The sequence below is a fragment of the Leucoraja erinacea genome, chromosome 14 (assembly GCF_028641065.1).
Source record: "Leucoraja erinacea ecotype New England chromosome 14, Leri_hhj_1, whole genome shotgun sequence".
In the NCBI taxonomy this organism is placed as follows: domain Eukaryota; kingdom Metazoa; phylum Chordata; class Chondrichthyes; order Rajiformes; family Rajidae; genus Leucoraja; species Leucoraja erinaceus.
Genome location: NC_073390.1, coordinates 31,299,711 through 31,313,162, shown reverse-complemented (window position 1 = coordinate 31,313,162; position 13,452 = coordinate 31,299,711). Strand labels below are relative to the sequence as shown.

General features: G+C 43.9%; 1 protein-coding gene across 1 annotated transcript in view; it reads left to right on the top strand.

Moving 5' to 3' along the window:
• Window positions 1–9,063: 9,063 nt before the first annotated feature.
• LOC129703508 (rootletin-like) overlaps window positions 9,064–13,452 on the top strand; it is a 229,040-nt gene continuing 224,651 nt past the window's right edge. Inside the window, exons 1-2 of the mRNA XM_055646034.1 lie at window positions 9,064–9,175; window positions 12,120–12,270. Of these exons, the coding sequence (XP_055502009.1) occupies window positions 9,125–9,175; window positions 12,120–12,270 (202 nt within the window). The 5' untranslated portion in view covers window positions 9,064–9,124. The remainder of the gene's footprint in view (window positions 9,176–12,119; window positions 12,271–13,452) is intronic.

Genomic DNA, 13,452 nt, shown 5'->3' with positions numbered 1-13,452 from the left:
AACTCAGCAGGTTTTGCAGCATCTCTGGAGAAAAGGAATATGTGACGTTTCGGGTTACTACCCTTCTTCAGACTGAGAGTCGGGGGAAAGGGGAATGAGATATATAGATGGTACTTAGGACAAATAAATGATCAGCCATGATCACATTGAATGGCAGTGCTGGCTCGAAGGGCCGAATGGCCTACTCCTGCACCTATTTTGTCTTGTCTGTTGAAGATATACAGAAAGCACTAATAATCAAGGTGATGTGGAACACTACTAGCTGAGCCCTGTGCCACTCACAATGATATATCTAGCAACATCTGGAGCCAAGACCTGGGGTTAAAATTACAGCACAGAGTCAAGCAACTTGTTCTTCCACTTCATTGAAAGAGTAAAGTAGTTACACCCATTCTACTTAAGTTGTCATTAATTGCAGAAGGAATGGATTTCTTCAGAGTGATAATTACGGGATTTAGACTAATGGATTATATTCATTTGTGATTAAAACTATAGGCTGGTTCCAGTCCAGCATAAGGTTAAGAATGACCATCAATTGCAACATTCTCTCAGTTTCAATGTAATTTCACAGTAATCAGCTGACAGTGTGAGATAAGAAGCATGTGTCCAATCTAAGATATATCTAGCAACATCTGGGGCCAAAATTACAGAGTCAAGCAATTTGTTCTTCCACTTCATTGAAAGAGTAAAGTAAATACACCTATTCTACTTAAGTTGTCATTTATTGGAGTGAACAAAGGGATTGTGTGCGACCAAGATAGTCAGCAATTACAGCACATCAATTACAGCACAAAATAATTTACAATGTGGAATGCAGAATTGGCAGGGCATTGAATAAGCATTTTGATTCTATCTTTAGAATCTGCCCTCTGGAAGGCGCTATAGGTGCATCAAATCTAGGACAAATAGACTCAGGAATAGGTGTTTCCCGAAAGTCATAACTACCCTTAATTCACACATGCACTGACTTCACAGCCCAACACCCGGACTTCCATCTATTCTATCCACGTACTAAAATTTGGAACTGTAATGTGTATTGTAACTGTAATTTTTAATATTTTTTAAAAACATTTTTAATATTTAATATAATCTTTAAACATCTGCCTAAGAATACTACTTATTCATCCTTCACCATTTTGCCTTTATAGATATGTATATAGCGCCACAGAATTGTGCACCTATCCCCCCCCCCCTTCCACCTTTTGTTTTGTTTTCTGTTTCTTGTTTTTTGTACTAAATTATATGTATGCACTGAGTACGAGCTGCTTTTAATCTCATTGTACATGTATAGTGACAATAAATGGCATATCTATATCTAAAAGAGGAAACAATAAATCCCTCAAAAGGCCAGGAGATAAGACTCTAATGATAGAAACATAAAAATTAGGTGCAGGAGTAGGCCATTCGGCCCTTCGAGCCTGCACCGCCATTCAATATGATCATGGCTGATCATCCAACTCAGTATCCCATACCTGCCTTCTCTGCATACCCTCTGATCCCCTTAGCCACAAGGGCCACATCTAACTCCCTCTTAAATATAGCCAATGAACTGGCCTCGACTACCCTCTGTGGCAGAGAGTTCCAGAGATTTGCCACTCTCTGTGTGAAAAAAGTTCTTCTCATCTCGGTTTTAAAGGATTTCCCCCTTATCCTTATGCTGTGACCCCTTGGACTTCCCCAACATTGGGAGCAATCTTCCTGCATCTAGCCTGTCCAACCCCTTAAGAATTTTGTAAGTTTCTATAAGATCCCCTCTCAATCTCCTAAATTCTAGAGAGTATAAAGCAAGTCTATCCAGTCTTTCTTCATGGTAAGAGAAATTTGAGAACATTTGTAGAATTATGAAGATAGTGTTTGGAAATTCAATGCAAAAATGTCAATGTCTCTAAGATCTGATAATCTGCATTCTTGAGGATTAGCAGAAGTAGTTGCAATCTTACAAAATTCAATATTGTATATTTCCTCCACAGTATTAAAGCTTCATGGACTTCATGCAATCTTTGCTGCCCTCTTGAGGAAGTTTCACCCCCCCAAATCCAATTTGAAATAGTGGATGCCTTGTGGCTGCATGGTGGCACAGCTGGTAGAGCACCACAACAGGATTACCCCGTTCAAATCTGTGTTGAGTTTGCACCCTCTCCCAGCGATCACGTGGGTCCCCTCTAAGTGCTCCAGTTTCCTCCCACATACCACGTTAAGGTTGGGTTGGTTAATTGACTGTTGTAATTCACTCTTAGTTTGGATGGTAAAATTAATGGGAATGTGGGGAGTATAGGCCACAGTGAAAATTGGTGCGGAAATGGGATTGCTCTGTGACCCTGCATAGATGATGAAGTAAGGAAAAATGCAAACGTGTGATGATCTTTCGAAATTATCAGAATTCTAGAACAATCAGAGTAATTTGGAAGACAGGATGAAAGAGCTAATTTGTATTTAAGAAAGGAGTGAGAAAGTTGCAGTCTGACATCTCTTGACAGCAATTTGTTAAAATAATCCTCACTTTACAATGATTGGGTAATTTGAAATATAATATGGCAAATGTCACGATGGCTTTATAGAAGGAGAAATTTGTTTAAAAGGGTCTGAGAGAATAAATGGCTAATTTCAAGGAGGTAGACTGTTGCTACAGGGATCTGACTGTGCTCAAGAGGTGCGCCAATTTCAATGATGGCTTTGGTGGAAAAAAGGCTAGAATGTATACGGGTTTTCTGATGAGAAAAAGTTAAGTGTGAAAGTGAAGGTGAATGCAAAGGTTTTGCGGTAAAATTGTGATCACCTCAAACTCCCACAGCTACTGGCCTTACTGGACTGGTGGATTTTCAGATTTTCTGGACTGGTGGATTTATTATCATCTAACTAATAAAACTCTCTTTGTTAGTTTGTTTCTCTTTCACATCTTCTCCAAAACCCGACGCGGCAACGGAAACATTTTTACATATTCCGGTAGAGATTCACCTTATGATTTCAAAATTCCCCTCATCTGACGCCCCTGCTCTGGATTAGGTGCTGTCAAGGCGCAGGCGCAATTTTCCTCGAGTTACGTCGCCATCCTCCCCCCAACCCCGTTCTTCAAAAAGAGCAGAAAGAACCAAAGATCTTCTCCCCCCTCCTCTCTCCCCCCTCCTCTCTCTCCCCTCCTCTCTCCCCCCCTCCTCTCCCCCCTCCTTTCTCCTCCCCCCTCTCTCCTCCTCCCCCTCCCCCCATGCCTCCCCCTGTCCCCCCTCCTCTCTCCCCCTCCTCTCTCCCCCATGCCTCCCTCTCCTCTCCCCCTCCTCTCTCCCCCCTCCTCTCTCCCTCTTCTCCCCCCCCTATCTCTCTCTCCCCCCTCCCCCATCACTTCCCTCGCTTCCCCACCCTCTTCCCTCAACACCCACCCCACGCCCCCCCCCCCCCCCCCCCCCCCCCCCCCCCCTCTCCCCCCCTCCTCCCCCCCCCCCCCACCTCCCCCTCCCCTCTTCCCCCCCCCTCCCTCCCTCTCCCCCCTCCCCCCCCCCCCCCCCTCCTCCCCCTCCCCCTCCCCCCTCTCTCCCCCTCCCCTCCCCCCTCTCCCCCTCCCCCTCTACCCCCCCCCCTCCCTCCCCCCTCTACCCCCTCCCCCTCCCCCCTCTACCCCTCCCCCCCCCTACCCCCCCCCCCCCTGTGGGTGTGTGCGGTGGTTAGTGTGTGTGTGATGCTGCAGCCCCCCCCCCCCCCCCCCCCCCCCCCCCCCCCCCCCCCCCCCCCCCCAATGCAACCGCCGATGAGGGGACGGGACCCAACGAGTCCCCCTTCGTCTAGTTAATATTAATAGTACTCCTTTTTATTATTCCAGCACACTTTCAATTCACTCTTTCAACTGCTACAAGTTAGTGTAATTACATTTCAGTAATCCTATAGATTTAAAAGGAAGGTGGGAATGGGGTCATTAAAGGGAGTGTAGGTTCAGAGCCAGTTTGAGAAGATGCAGTAGCATTTAATTCTGCTGACTGGTTAGCACACAACAAAATCCTCTCAATGTAAGGTACATGTGACACATAATTAAACTAAAATAAACTAAGCTAAACTGAACATTTCTGGGAAATTGAATAGGGATCATTGGAGTTTTAATTTAGGTATACGAAATAAATGTGGAAGACTGATAGATTTTTATGGAGAAAAATTGTGAACATTCAATTTAATGGAAACAATACGCAAAAGATTATTGTTAAGGTTTGTGAAACGTGAATGTTCATTTACTGAGGAATGTTGATGTTCTGATTTATTATAATAAGTATAATGTGGGTATACCAAATGCTTGCTGAGGCACATAGTATGCTGGACTTCATTGCTAGAATGCTTGATAGAGGAGAGAAGTCTTGCTTAGATTCTCAGAGAGATTTGGTGAGACCTCATTTAGAATCCTTGTTCAGATTTGGTGTGTTATCCAAAGAAGGATACACTCAGAGGCAATAACGCACATATTCATCAGAACATTCATGGTCCAGTTGTCTTAGTTTAGTTTAATTTAGAGATACAGCACTTAAACAGACCATTCGGCCCACCGGGTCAGCGCCGACCAGCGATCCCCACATATTAACACTATCCTATGCACACTAGGGACAATTTTTACATTTACCAAGCAAATTAACTTACAAACCTGGGAGTATCTCTGGAGAGAAAGAATGGGTGACGTTTCGGGTCAAGACCCTTCTTCAGACTCCAGCATTTTGAGTCTAACCTTGATTTAAACCAGCATCTGCAGTTCTTTCCTACACAACCTACAAACCTGTACATCTTTGGAATGTGGAAGGAAACTGAAGATCTCATAGAAAACCCATGCGGTCATGGGGAGAACATACAAACTCCATACAGACAGCACCTATAGTCGGGATTGACCTCGGGTCTCCAGCGCTGCAAGCGCTGTAGCAACTCTATTGCTGCGCCACCGTGCTGCCCCTATGAGGAACATGATTGATGTCTGTTCAGTTGTGTGAAGCACATTGCAAATGGAAGATTCTGTTGAGAATAGACGGTAGAGATCAAGAGATTCTGTCTTTAGTTTGAACATCTAGAATTAGGGAGTCACTATTTCAAATATTTTTACTCAATTATTCAGGATCAGATATGTATTGCTCATTTCCAATTCTTCTTGTTGATGGTGGTAAGCCACCTTCTTGAATGACAGCAGTCTTATCTTGGAGAGCAATAGATGTTCATCTGAGAATATTCAAGACTGAGATAAATAAATTTTGGACACCAAATGAATGGGAGGGTTGGGTACTGGCTTGGGTGCTGGACTTGAGGTACATGATTATCCATGAGCCAGCCTCTGTAAGTCCTCTCTCTCTGCATACATTCCAGATTCTTGAAAAACTGGTGGGTTGGGAAATAAGAACCTAACAACATAGAAGCAGGTGTATTGGTATTGGCTTATTACTATCATATGTACTGAAATACTCTGGAAAACATTTATTTTACTGCTGTGCAGGGAGGTATATCATACATGAGTGCATCATATAGTGTGAAACTTCAGAATATATTGTTACAGCTACAGCGAAAGTGCATGCGTCGTAACAAGGAAGATTGGAAGATCGGCAATTGATCTGTAGCATATGAGAAGTCTGTTCAAGAGCCCGATAACTGCGGGAAGAAGCTTTTCTTGAATCTGGTGGTGCATGCTTTCAAACTTTCATATCTTCAGCCTGACAGATGAGGGGAGAAGTGGGAATGACTGGGGTGTGAGTGTCCTTGATTATGTTGACTATTTTCCTCATGCAACACTGAATAGATTCAGTGGATGGGGGGAAGGCTAGCATGCTTGATTACAAGCATTACATTCACAACTCTACAGTTCTCTGTGGTCTGGGACCGAGTAGTTATCATACTAAGCTGCGATGCTTCATGGTAGCGTTAATCCTAGTCAAATTGGAGAGGCTAGGACTTTAAAATGGGGTAAAAGCTTCAGGGCTGATGGGAGATTTGGTCAATTTGGAATTGCTCTCTGCAGAACTGGGACAAGCTGCGGAGTGGTGCTAGTGTGTCTAGAGCCTAGATACAAGTTGCAAGAAAAGAATAAGAACACCTGCAGACCCTGTCAATTAGGTGCGAAATGCATAGAATGGATTGGATGGCTGTAAACCAGACATAGACCTTGTAAATAATTGTAAAAATGTTGCAGAGTTCTACTTTGCTGAGTGATGATTGGATGAGGTATTGAGCCTTGTCTGGGTTTCTTGCAGATCAGAGTAAATGTTTCTAAGTTGGCTTCCTTGAGAAGTCCTGTTTGAATACGATGTATTAAGCTGCTGTATTATTGGGTTAGGGAAATGTCTGTTATGTATGGGGTTAATTAATATCTGTAATTGGATTATAAAGAGACCGCCCTCATGTGGTTCAGCTCCTCGAGGTCCAGGGACATGTAAAAGTCCACTGCCACGAGGTCCAGCGTCGATCGTCTGGGAGAGCGCTTGGGACTGCGTGACTTTCTGGAGTGTCTCTGTTTGAGCGAGGCCTAGAGGGCTTGATCAGGCAGATACAAGGATCGAACCTGTGGTGGGATAGGTACAGTAGTTGAACTGTGTTTTGTCAACGTAAAGATTAGTTGTTCAAGTGCTTGATTCTGTGATTTTTGACTGAAACTAGACTAGGGGGAAGCTTGGAATGAGAAATGTACAGGAGGATGTCTTCCATGATGCATCTAAGGAAATGGGAAAGAGTCATTAAAGACGGCCCATGTTTGTGACTGGAGGCAGTAGCATTGATCTGCTTTATTGGTCATCTTATTGATATGGTTTGTTATGGTCAAATTGTTAATTAAATTGTTTGTATATATTTACACCTAGAAACTCTACCATCCATTGTCCTGAAGTGCTTTGTGAGTCTGGACATACCACATTCTTTATATAGGGTCGCACATTGGTGCAGCGATACTCGTGACCATACGTGCTGTCTGTGCAGTGTTTAGACATTGTCCCTGTGACCGCATGGGCTTTCTCTGTGTTCTTCAGTTTCCATCCACATTCCAAAGACGTTCAGGTTTGTAGGTTATTAAGCTTCTGTAAATTGCCCCGAGTGTGTAGGAATGTGCAACAGTAATAACATAGAACTAGTGTATGTGATTGTTGGTCAGCACAGACTCAGTGGGCCGAAGAACCTGTTTCCACACTGTATCTCTAAGTTAAAGTAAACTAAAAATTCTTGACCATCTCCACTTTCGCACCTTTCAAACAGACTGGGTAATGTACCTCTTTATATTTCGCTGTTGATGACCAGCTCCTTTTTGCTGACTTTGTTATCTTGACAACATGCTACTTTTCTTTCTCCTTCCTCTACTCCTTCTCGTCATTGTGTGGAAACAAGCCCACTGCAGTGGTGTCATCTGCAAACATCCCAAATGGATTAGGAGCTGGATTTGGCCACAGTCATTGTATATTGGGTGATTCGTAAGGACTGAGAAAGCAGTCTTAAGGTGCACCAGTGTTGAGCCATCTTGGTGGATGTTTTGTGGCATATGCTTGCTGATTGAGAACTATTGGTCAGGAAGTCAAGGATCCACTTGCAGAGTGGGTGCTGAGTCCTAGCTCCAGGAGTGTGCAGATGCGTTGGTTAGAATTGTGGGTTTGAAGGTGGGGCTTTAGTCAATGAATAAGAATCTGACATAGGTATCCTTGGCATCCAGATTTTCCAGGCATGAAAGTATGGAGCAAGGGATAAATCATCCGCCATGAGCCTATTGTGGTGGTAGGCAAATTGCAGTGAATCTTGGTTGCCTTGGAGACTGGAGCTGATGTATGGTATTACCAAACTCTCGAAGAACTTCGTGACAATGGATTTTAGAGTAGCGGATGTCAGACATTAAGGCAGGCTACTTTGTTTTGCTTTGGCACTAGGATGATATATTTATTCTTAAAGCAAATGGGAACCTCAGATTGGATTAGGGAGAAGTTAAAGAAAGTCAAGAGTGGATAGTTGACATAAATACTGACAATTAAATTCTTACTTGCAGCAGCATTACGGGCTTATAAACACAATACTCATGCATAACATATAATAAACAAAAATCAATACATTATTAACCGCAATACTAGTGCAAAAAAGCCTGACATCCTTAGTACAGCTAAAGACAGCCCATATTTCATGGATGATATACACAAATACTCTGGCTAGTTGGACTGTGCAAGTTCTCAGGGCATGGGACTCTATCTGGGCTGGTTGCTTTCTGCAGGCTTGCTCTCAAGAAGGCCAATCTAATGTCTGCTGCAGAAACTGTGGGCACAGACTGCCAGGACAACTGACATCAATTTGTCGCCCCTCTCTTCAAAACAAGCATGTACCATAATGCAGAAACAAAATGCTGGTTTGCAAAAAAATACACAAAGTGCTCGAGTAACTCCAGGTCAGGAAGCATCTCTGGAGAACATGGGTAGGTGATGTTTCGAGTCAGGACTCTTCTTCAGACTGATTGCAGGGAATTGTATTGTACTGTATGGGAATGCATCACAGGGAAAAAAGGATGCATTATTTTCCAGCAATTCTGCCTGACTTTATTGTGTAGCCCGTTGTAGCCCACTATAACATGCAAGCCTTGCCACAATCGTGTGGTAGACTTGGAGTCTAGCTTGGTTTGGAATTGCCTCTTGGTATCTCTGAAAACTTTGCGAAGGTCAGCCTCGATAACCTGCTGATCCGAGCGCGTTGCCTCCATTTACTGCAGAAACTAAATATGCAACTTAAAAATATATAATTGGAGAGCCGGATAATATCTTGTTTTTTATACGCCGTTGATTGCAAGAGGCCAATACAATGAAATCGGAAGAGTTCCTTTACAGTGCATCCATATCATTGTGCATTGCAGCTTAACAGTGCAATGTTCTGGGTTATTGCGCGTCCTATGTGTGGCTGAGCTGAATCCCGCTCCCAACTGCTTAGATCCCGCCTCCGGGCTCCAATAGATCAGCTCCGGTCTCCATGCCGTCCTCGGCGTCCCCGCCACCAGGCAACTGCCTTTACCCAGCGTCCTGTTTCCACGGCAACGCAAGCTGGGCGTCCTGTTTCCCCGGCAACCGTGGCCAGACTGGGGGAAGGGGAGGAGGGGGAGCGGGATGGGCCGGGCCGTAAGGGGCTGCTGAAGCTGAGCGGGCGAGCTCCGGAGCTGCCGTGGGTCCCCATGAGTTCACCGAGCCAGCCCGCCGAGGACAAGCTAGAGGCAGTGATCCAGGTAGGCGGCCGAGCTACCGGCAAGTTTAAATCCGGCGGCCGACTGGTTGCAAACGAGTAATGCTCAAGGCGAGGGGTATCTTCACAGGTTCAATCTTATTTTGCATTTGTAATGCTCGGAGGAATTGACCGGTTTAATATTGTAAGCAACCCCGTGCACCTGCACCGCCCAGGGCCGAATCGGACTTTGCTCCCCTGCGAGAAGCAGCTGGAAAACCCCATCCTCGAAACCAGCTATTGTTCCTCTCACCCTTCCTCTCACCAGGGGACCGCGCCGCCAGCACTTTCACAGCATTGGACATTTCCACCCATTTCCAAGCAGCAGATACCCGATGAAGAATCCCGAACCTGATCACTGTTTCTCCTTCTACAGACTGAAGAAGCATCTCGACCTGAAACGTCACCCATTCCTTCTCTCCAGAGATGCTACCTATTCCGCTGAGTTACTCCAGCATTTAATGTCTACCTTCTCTTTCTACAGATGCTGCCTGACCAGCTGAGTGCCTCCATCATTTTCTGATTTTGGTGCAGATTTTGTCTGTCTGCACCAGTAGCTCATCATTTTAAAGTTCCTTTAATTGCTCTCCTGCTGCACGGAGTTCAAACGGACAGTCAACAACGCAGAACCGTGAATTTGAGATCAGATCTAATATTTTGAATTTGAATTGTGATTTTTTTCCCCCTCCATTGCCCTTGCTGTCCATGGAACATGCTGAGCATTGTTCGTAGTGTCTGACTACACTTGAAAAGGCTGATCGTTGACTGATCGGGGATTTCCCGAGGCATGGAAAGGAATATGCAAATATAAGCCTTTGCGTTTGATTGTGCATGTCTGCATAGAAACAGGCCCTTTGGTCTATCAAGTTTTCAGCATCTGCAGCTTTTAAAAAAACTTTCAATGTTAGGCATCATTTTTGCTTTAATGATCAATAAAATTTGGTGCTTTTGGGATCACCATTTTGCAGCAGAGAATCACAGGCTAGTTACAATATTTGTTCAATTAATGCCATACATATTCCATGCAATAGTCAAAATCAAAGTAAATTTTATTCGTCACAAAAGCAATTCACTCTACCCCCCCTCCTCCACAAACCTGCAGTTACCAAACCCTTCCTCCCTTATGGATTTGGGCACAATTTCCAAATCCGCAACCAATTCTATTAACAGCTAGTGGAGTGCGGGGAAGAATTGCACTCTAAACCCCTGTGGTAAGGATTAAAACATCCTTGAGAATAATTTGTGTATAATGATCAGTTTTCTCAATGAAGTTTTCTCAATGTAATGACCGGAATATTCCTTGAGATATGTAAGTAACTTGACTGGTTCTGCTGATTTTCCCAGTGAATAAATAAAAAAACTATGGCAACATTGAAAGTTAAAAACCTGCAGATGCTGGAAATCTGAAATAAAAAGAGAAAATGCTGGGACCACTCAACTAGTCAAGCTGTACCTGTGGAAAGTAAAACAGTTGATTTAATTTCCTTTAGTTTAGAGATAAAGTTCGGAAACAAACGCTTCAGTCCACCGGTGATATCCTCATACTTACACTATCCTACACACATTAGGGACAATTTATGATTATACCAAGCCAATTAACATAAACCTGTACGCCTTTGAAGTGTGGGGGGATCCCGGAGAAAACCAACACACGTCGCAGGGAGAATGTAGAAAATCCGTATAGACAAGCACCCATAGTCAGGATCAAACCTTGGTCTCTGGCGCCATAAGGCAATAACTGAACCACTGTTCCCCCCTGTTTCAGGCTATTATAAGTGGAAAGATTTGGAAAAGGGATAAGTTTGGACTAGCAGAGAAGGAGGAGGAATAGAATAAACAAAAGGGTTCACAAACAAAGTGCTGAAAGAACTCAGTGGGTCAAGCATCTTCTGGGCATAGAATAGACATCATATTTTGTATCAGGATCCTTCTACAGACACCGGTTTGCAACAGCCAATTGCATGTATTTGGGGATATACGAAGAAACCAGAGCACTGGTGAGACAGGCAGTCACGGAGAAAGTGCAAACTTGCGGAAACAGTACCCGAGGCCAGCATTGAACCCAGGCCACTGGAGCTGTGAGATAGCAGCTCTCTAGCTATGCCACTGCATCATCATCTGGGTCAGCTATGTGTTTCCACTGGGGCAGAGAATTCCATCAATTCACCAGTCTTTGAGAGAAGAAATGTCTTCATGACTAATTTTTTAATTTTGTGGGAGGACTAACCTCACCAAGGCAGTGTGTTCCAGATTCTAACTGCCCTGTGGATGAAAGAAAATCTTCCTTGTATGCCCTTTAAAGCCTTACCCTTTTCTGTAAACCCATGTCCTTTATTTTTTTTAGCAACTCTGCTATGTGGAATGTTAGCTCCTGTCTACCCAATTTATGTCCCCCATAATTCTGTTTACCTTTATCAGCCAACCCCTGGTCCCATCCACTACCTCTGTTCCAAGGAATACCAACCCAGCCTATACAATCTCCCCTTGTCATTGAAGAAAGTTCAGTATGAAGTGTTTTCCTCTAGTATTCACAGATTGCGGATCCCTTGCTTTATTGGCAATTCTATTACTATAATCTTAACAAAATCTTGTAAAAACTGCTCAAACAGGCTTCACAATTATTCCAATGTCACCAACACTGCAGTTGTGCTGATGTTTTTCACACAGAGAGTGGTGAATCTCTGGAACTCTGCCGCAGAGGGTAGTCGAGGCCAGTTCATTGGCTATATTTAAGAGGGAGTTAGATGTGGCCCTTGTGGTTAAGGGGATCAGAGGGTATGGAGAGAAGGCAGGTACGGGATACTGAGTTGGATGATCAGCCATGATCATATTGAATGGCGGTGCAGGCTTGAAGGGCCGAATGGTCTACTCCTGCACCTAATTTCTATGTTTCTATGTTTGGTCTCACCATGTGTGCCTCTCAGCCAACGGTTATGTTATTGTTTCAGAAATTGGAAGAGACCATCCTGAATCCAGAGGTGCCTGAAGAGGATAAAGGTCTGACGATCTGTGGAGAGGGGCAGGACTCTGCTCCAACTCCCGTCTCTGCTCGAATCCGAGAGATAGTTACTAAGAATCTAACCGAGGAAAGCATGGAAGGTTAGTGTACTGCTCTAAGTACAACACCACCAGTGGGCAGTAGGGTTGTGGTAAATATAATGCTTGTGTTACCGTGGGACTGGATAGTGGCCATTAGCAAACATTATCGTAGAGCATTATTCTCCACTTTCACTTCCTGCACTCTGTTATATTTTAAGCCTTTGAGAATGTCATTACCTATGGTACTCAAACTCCCATATTCTATGAATTTATTAGTTCATAGAGTATGGGGCGCAGTAATTATCTGACATTTCTTGCCCTTGAACCGAATGTCTTGCTGCAGCATTCAAAGGGCTGTTCCAATTCCTTTGCTGTGCGTCTGAGGTCACAAATAGGTCATAATGGTGAAGGGCAGGGGATTTTATTCCACATGATATTAGTGAGCAATATAGAAGCATAGAAACATGCAAAAATAGGTGCAGAAATAGGCCATTCGACCATTCAATATGATCATGGCTGATTCAATATGATCATGCCTGTTCCTGCATTTTCCCCATATCCCTTGATTCCTTTAGCCCTTAGAGCTAAATCTCTCTCTTGAAAACATCCAGTCAAGCCTCCACTGCCTTCTGCGGAAGAGAATTCCACAGATTCACAACTCTCTGGGTGAAAATATGTTTTATGACCAGGGTAGATTCATCGTCAACATTAATGACACTAGCTTTTTATTCCAGATTTGATCAATTTAACCAAATTTAAATTCTCTTGCTATTTAACCTCTTAATCAGATGGTGCTGTAATAAAGATGGTTAGACAGAAAGAAAACATAGAAACATAGAAAATAGGTGCAGGAGTAGGCCATTCGGCCCTTTGGGCCTGCACTGCCATTCAATATGATCATGGCTGATCATCCAACTCAGTATCCCGTACCTGCCTTCTCTCCATACCCCCTGATCCCTCTAGCCACAAGGGCCGCATCTAACTCCCTCTTAAATATAGCCAATGAACTGGCCTCAACTACCTTCTGCGGCAGAGAGTTCCAGAGATTCACCACTCTCTGCGTGAAAAATGTTCTTCTCATCTCGGTTCTAAAGGATTTCCCCTCTATCCTTAAGCTGTGACCCCTTGTCCTGGACATCCCCAACATCGGGAAAAATCTTCCTGCATCTACCCTGTCCAATCGCTTTAGAATTTTGTAAGTTTCTATAAGATCCCTCCTCAATCTCAATCTCCTAAATTCTA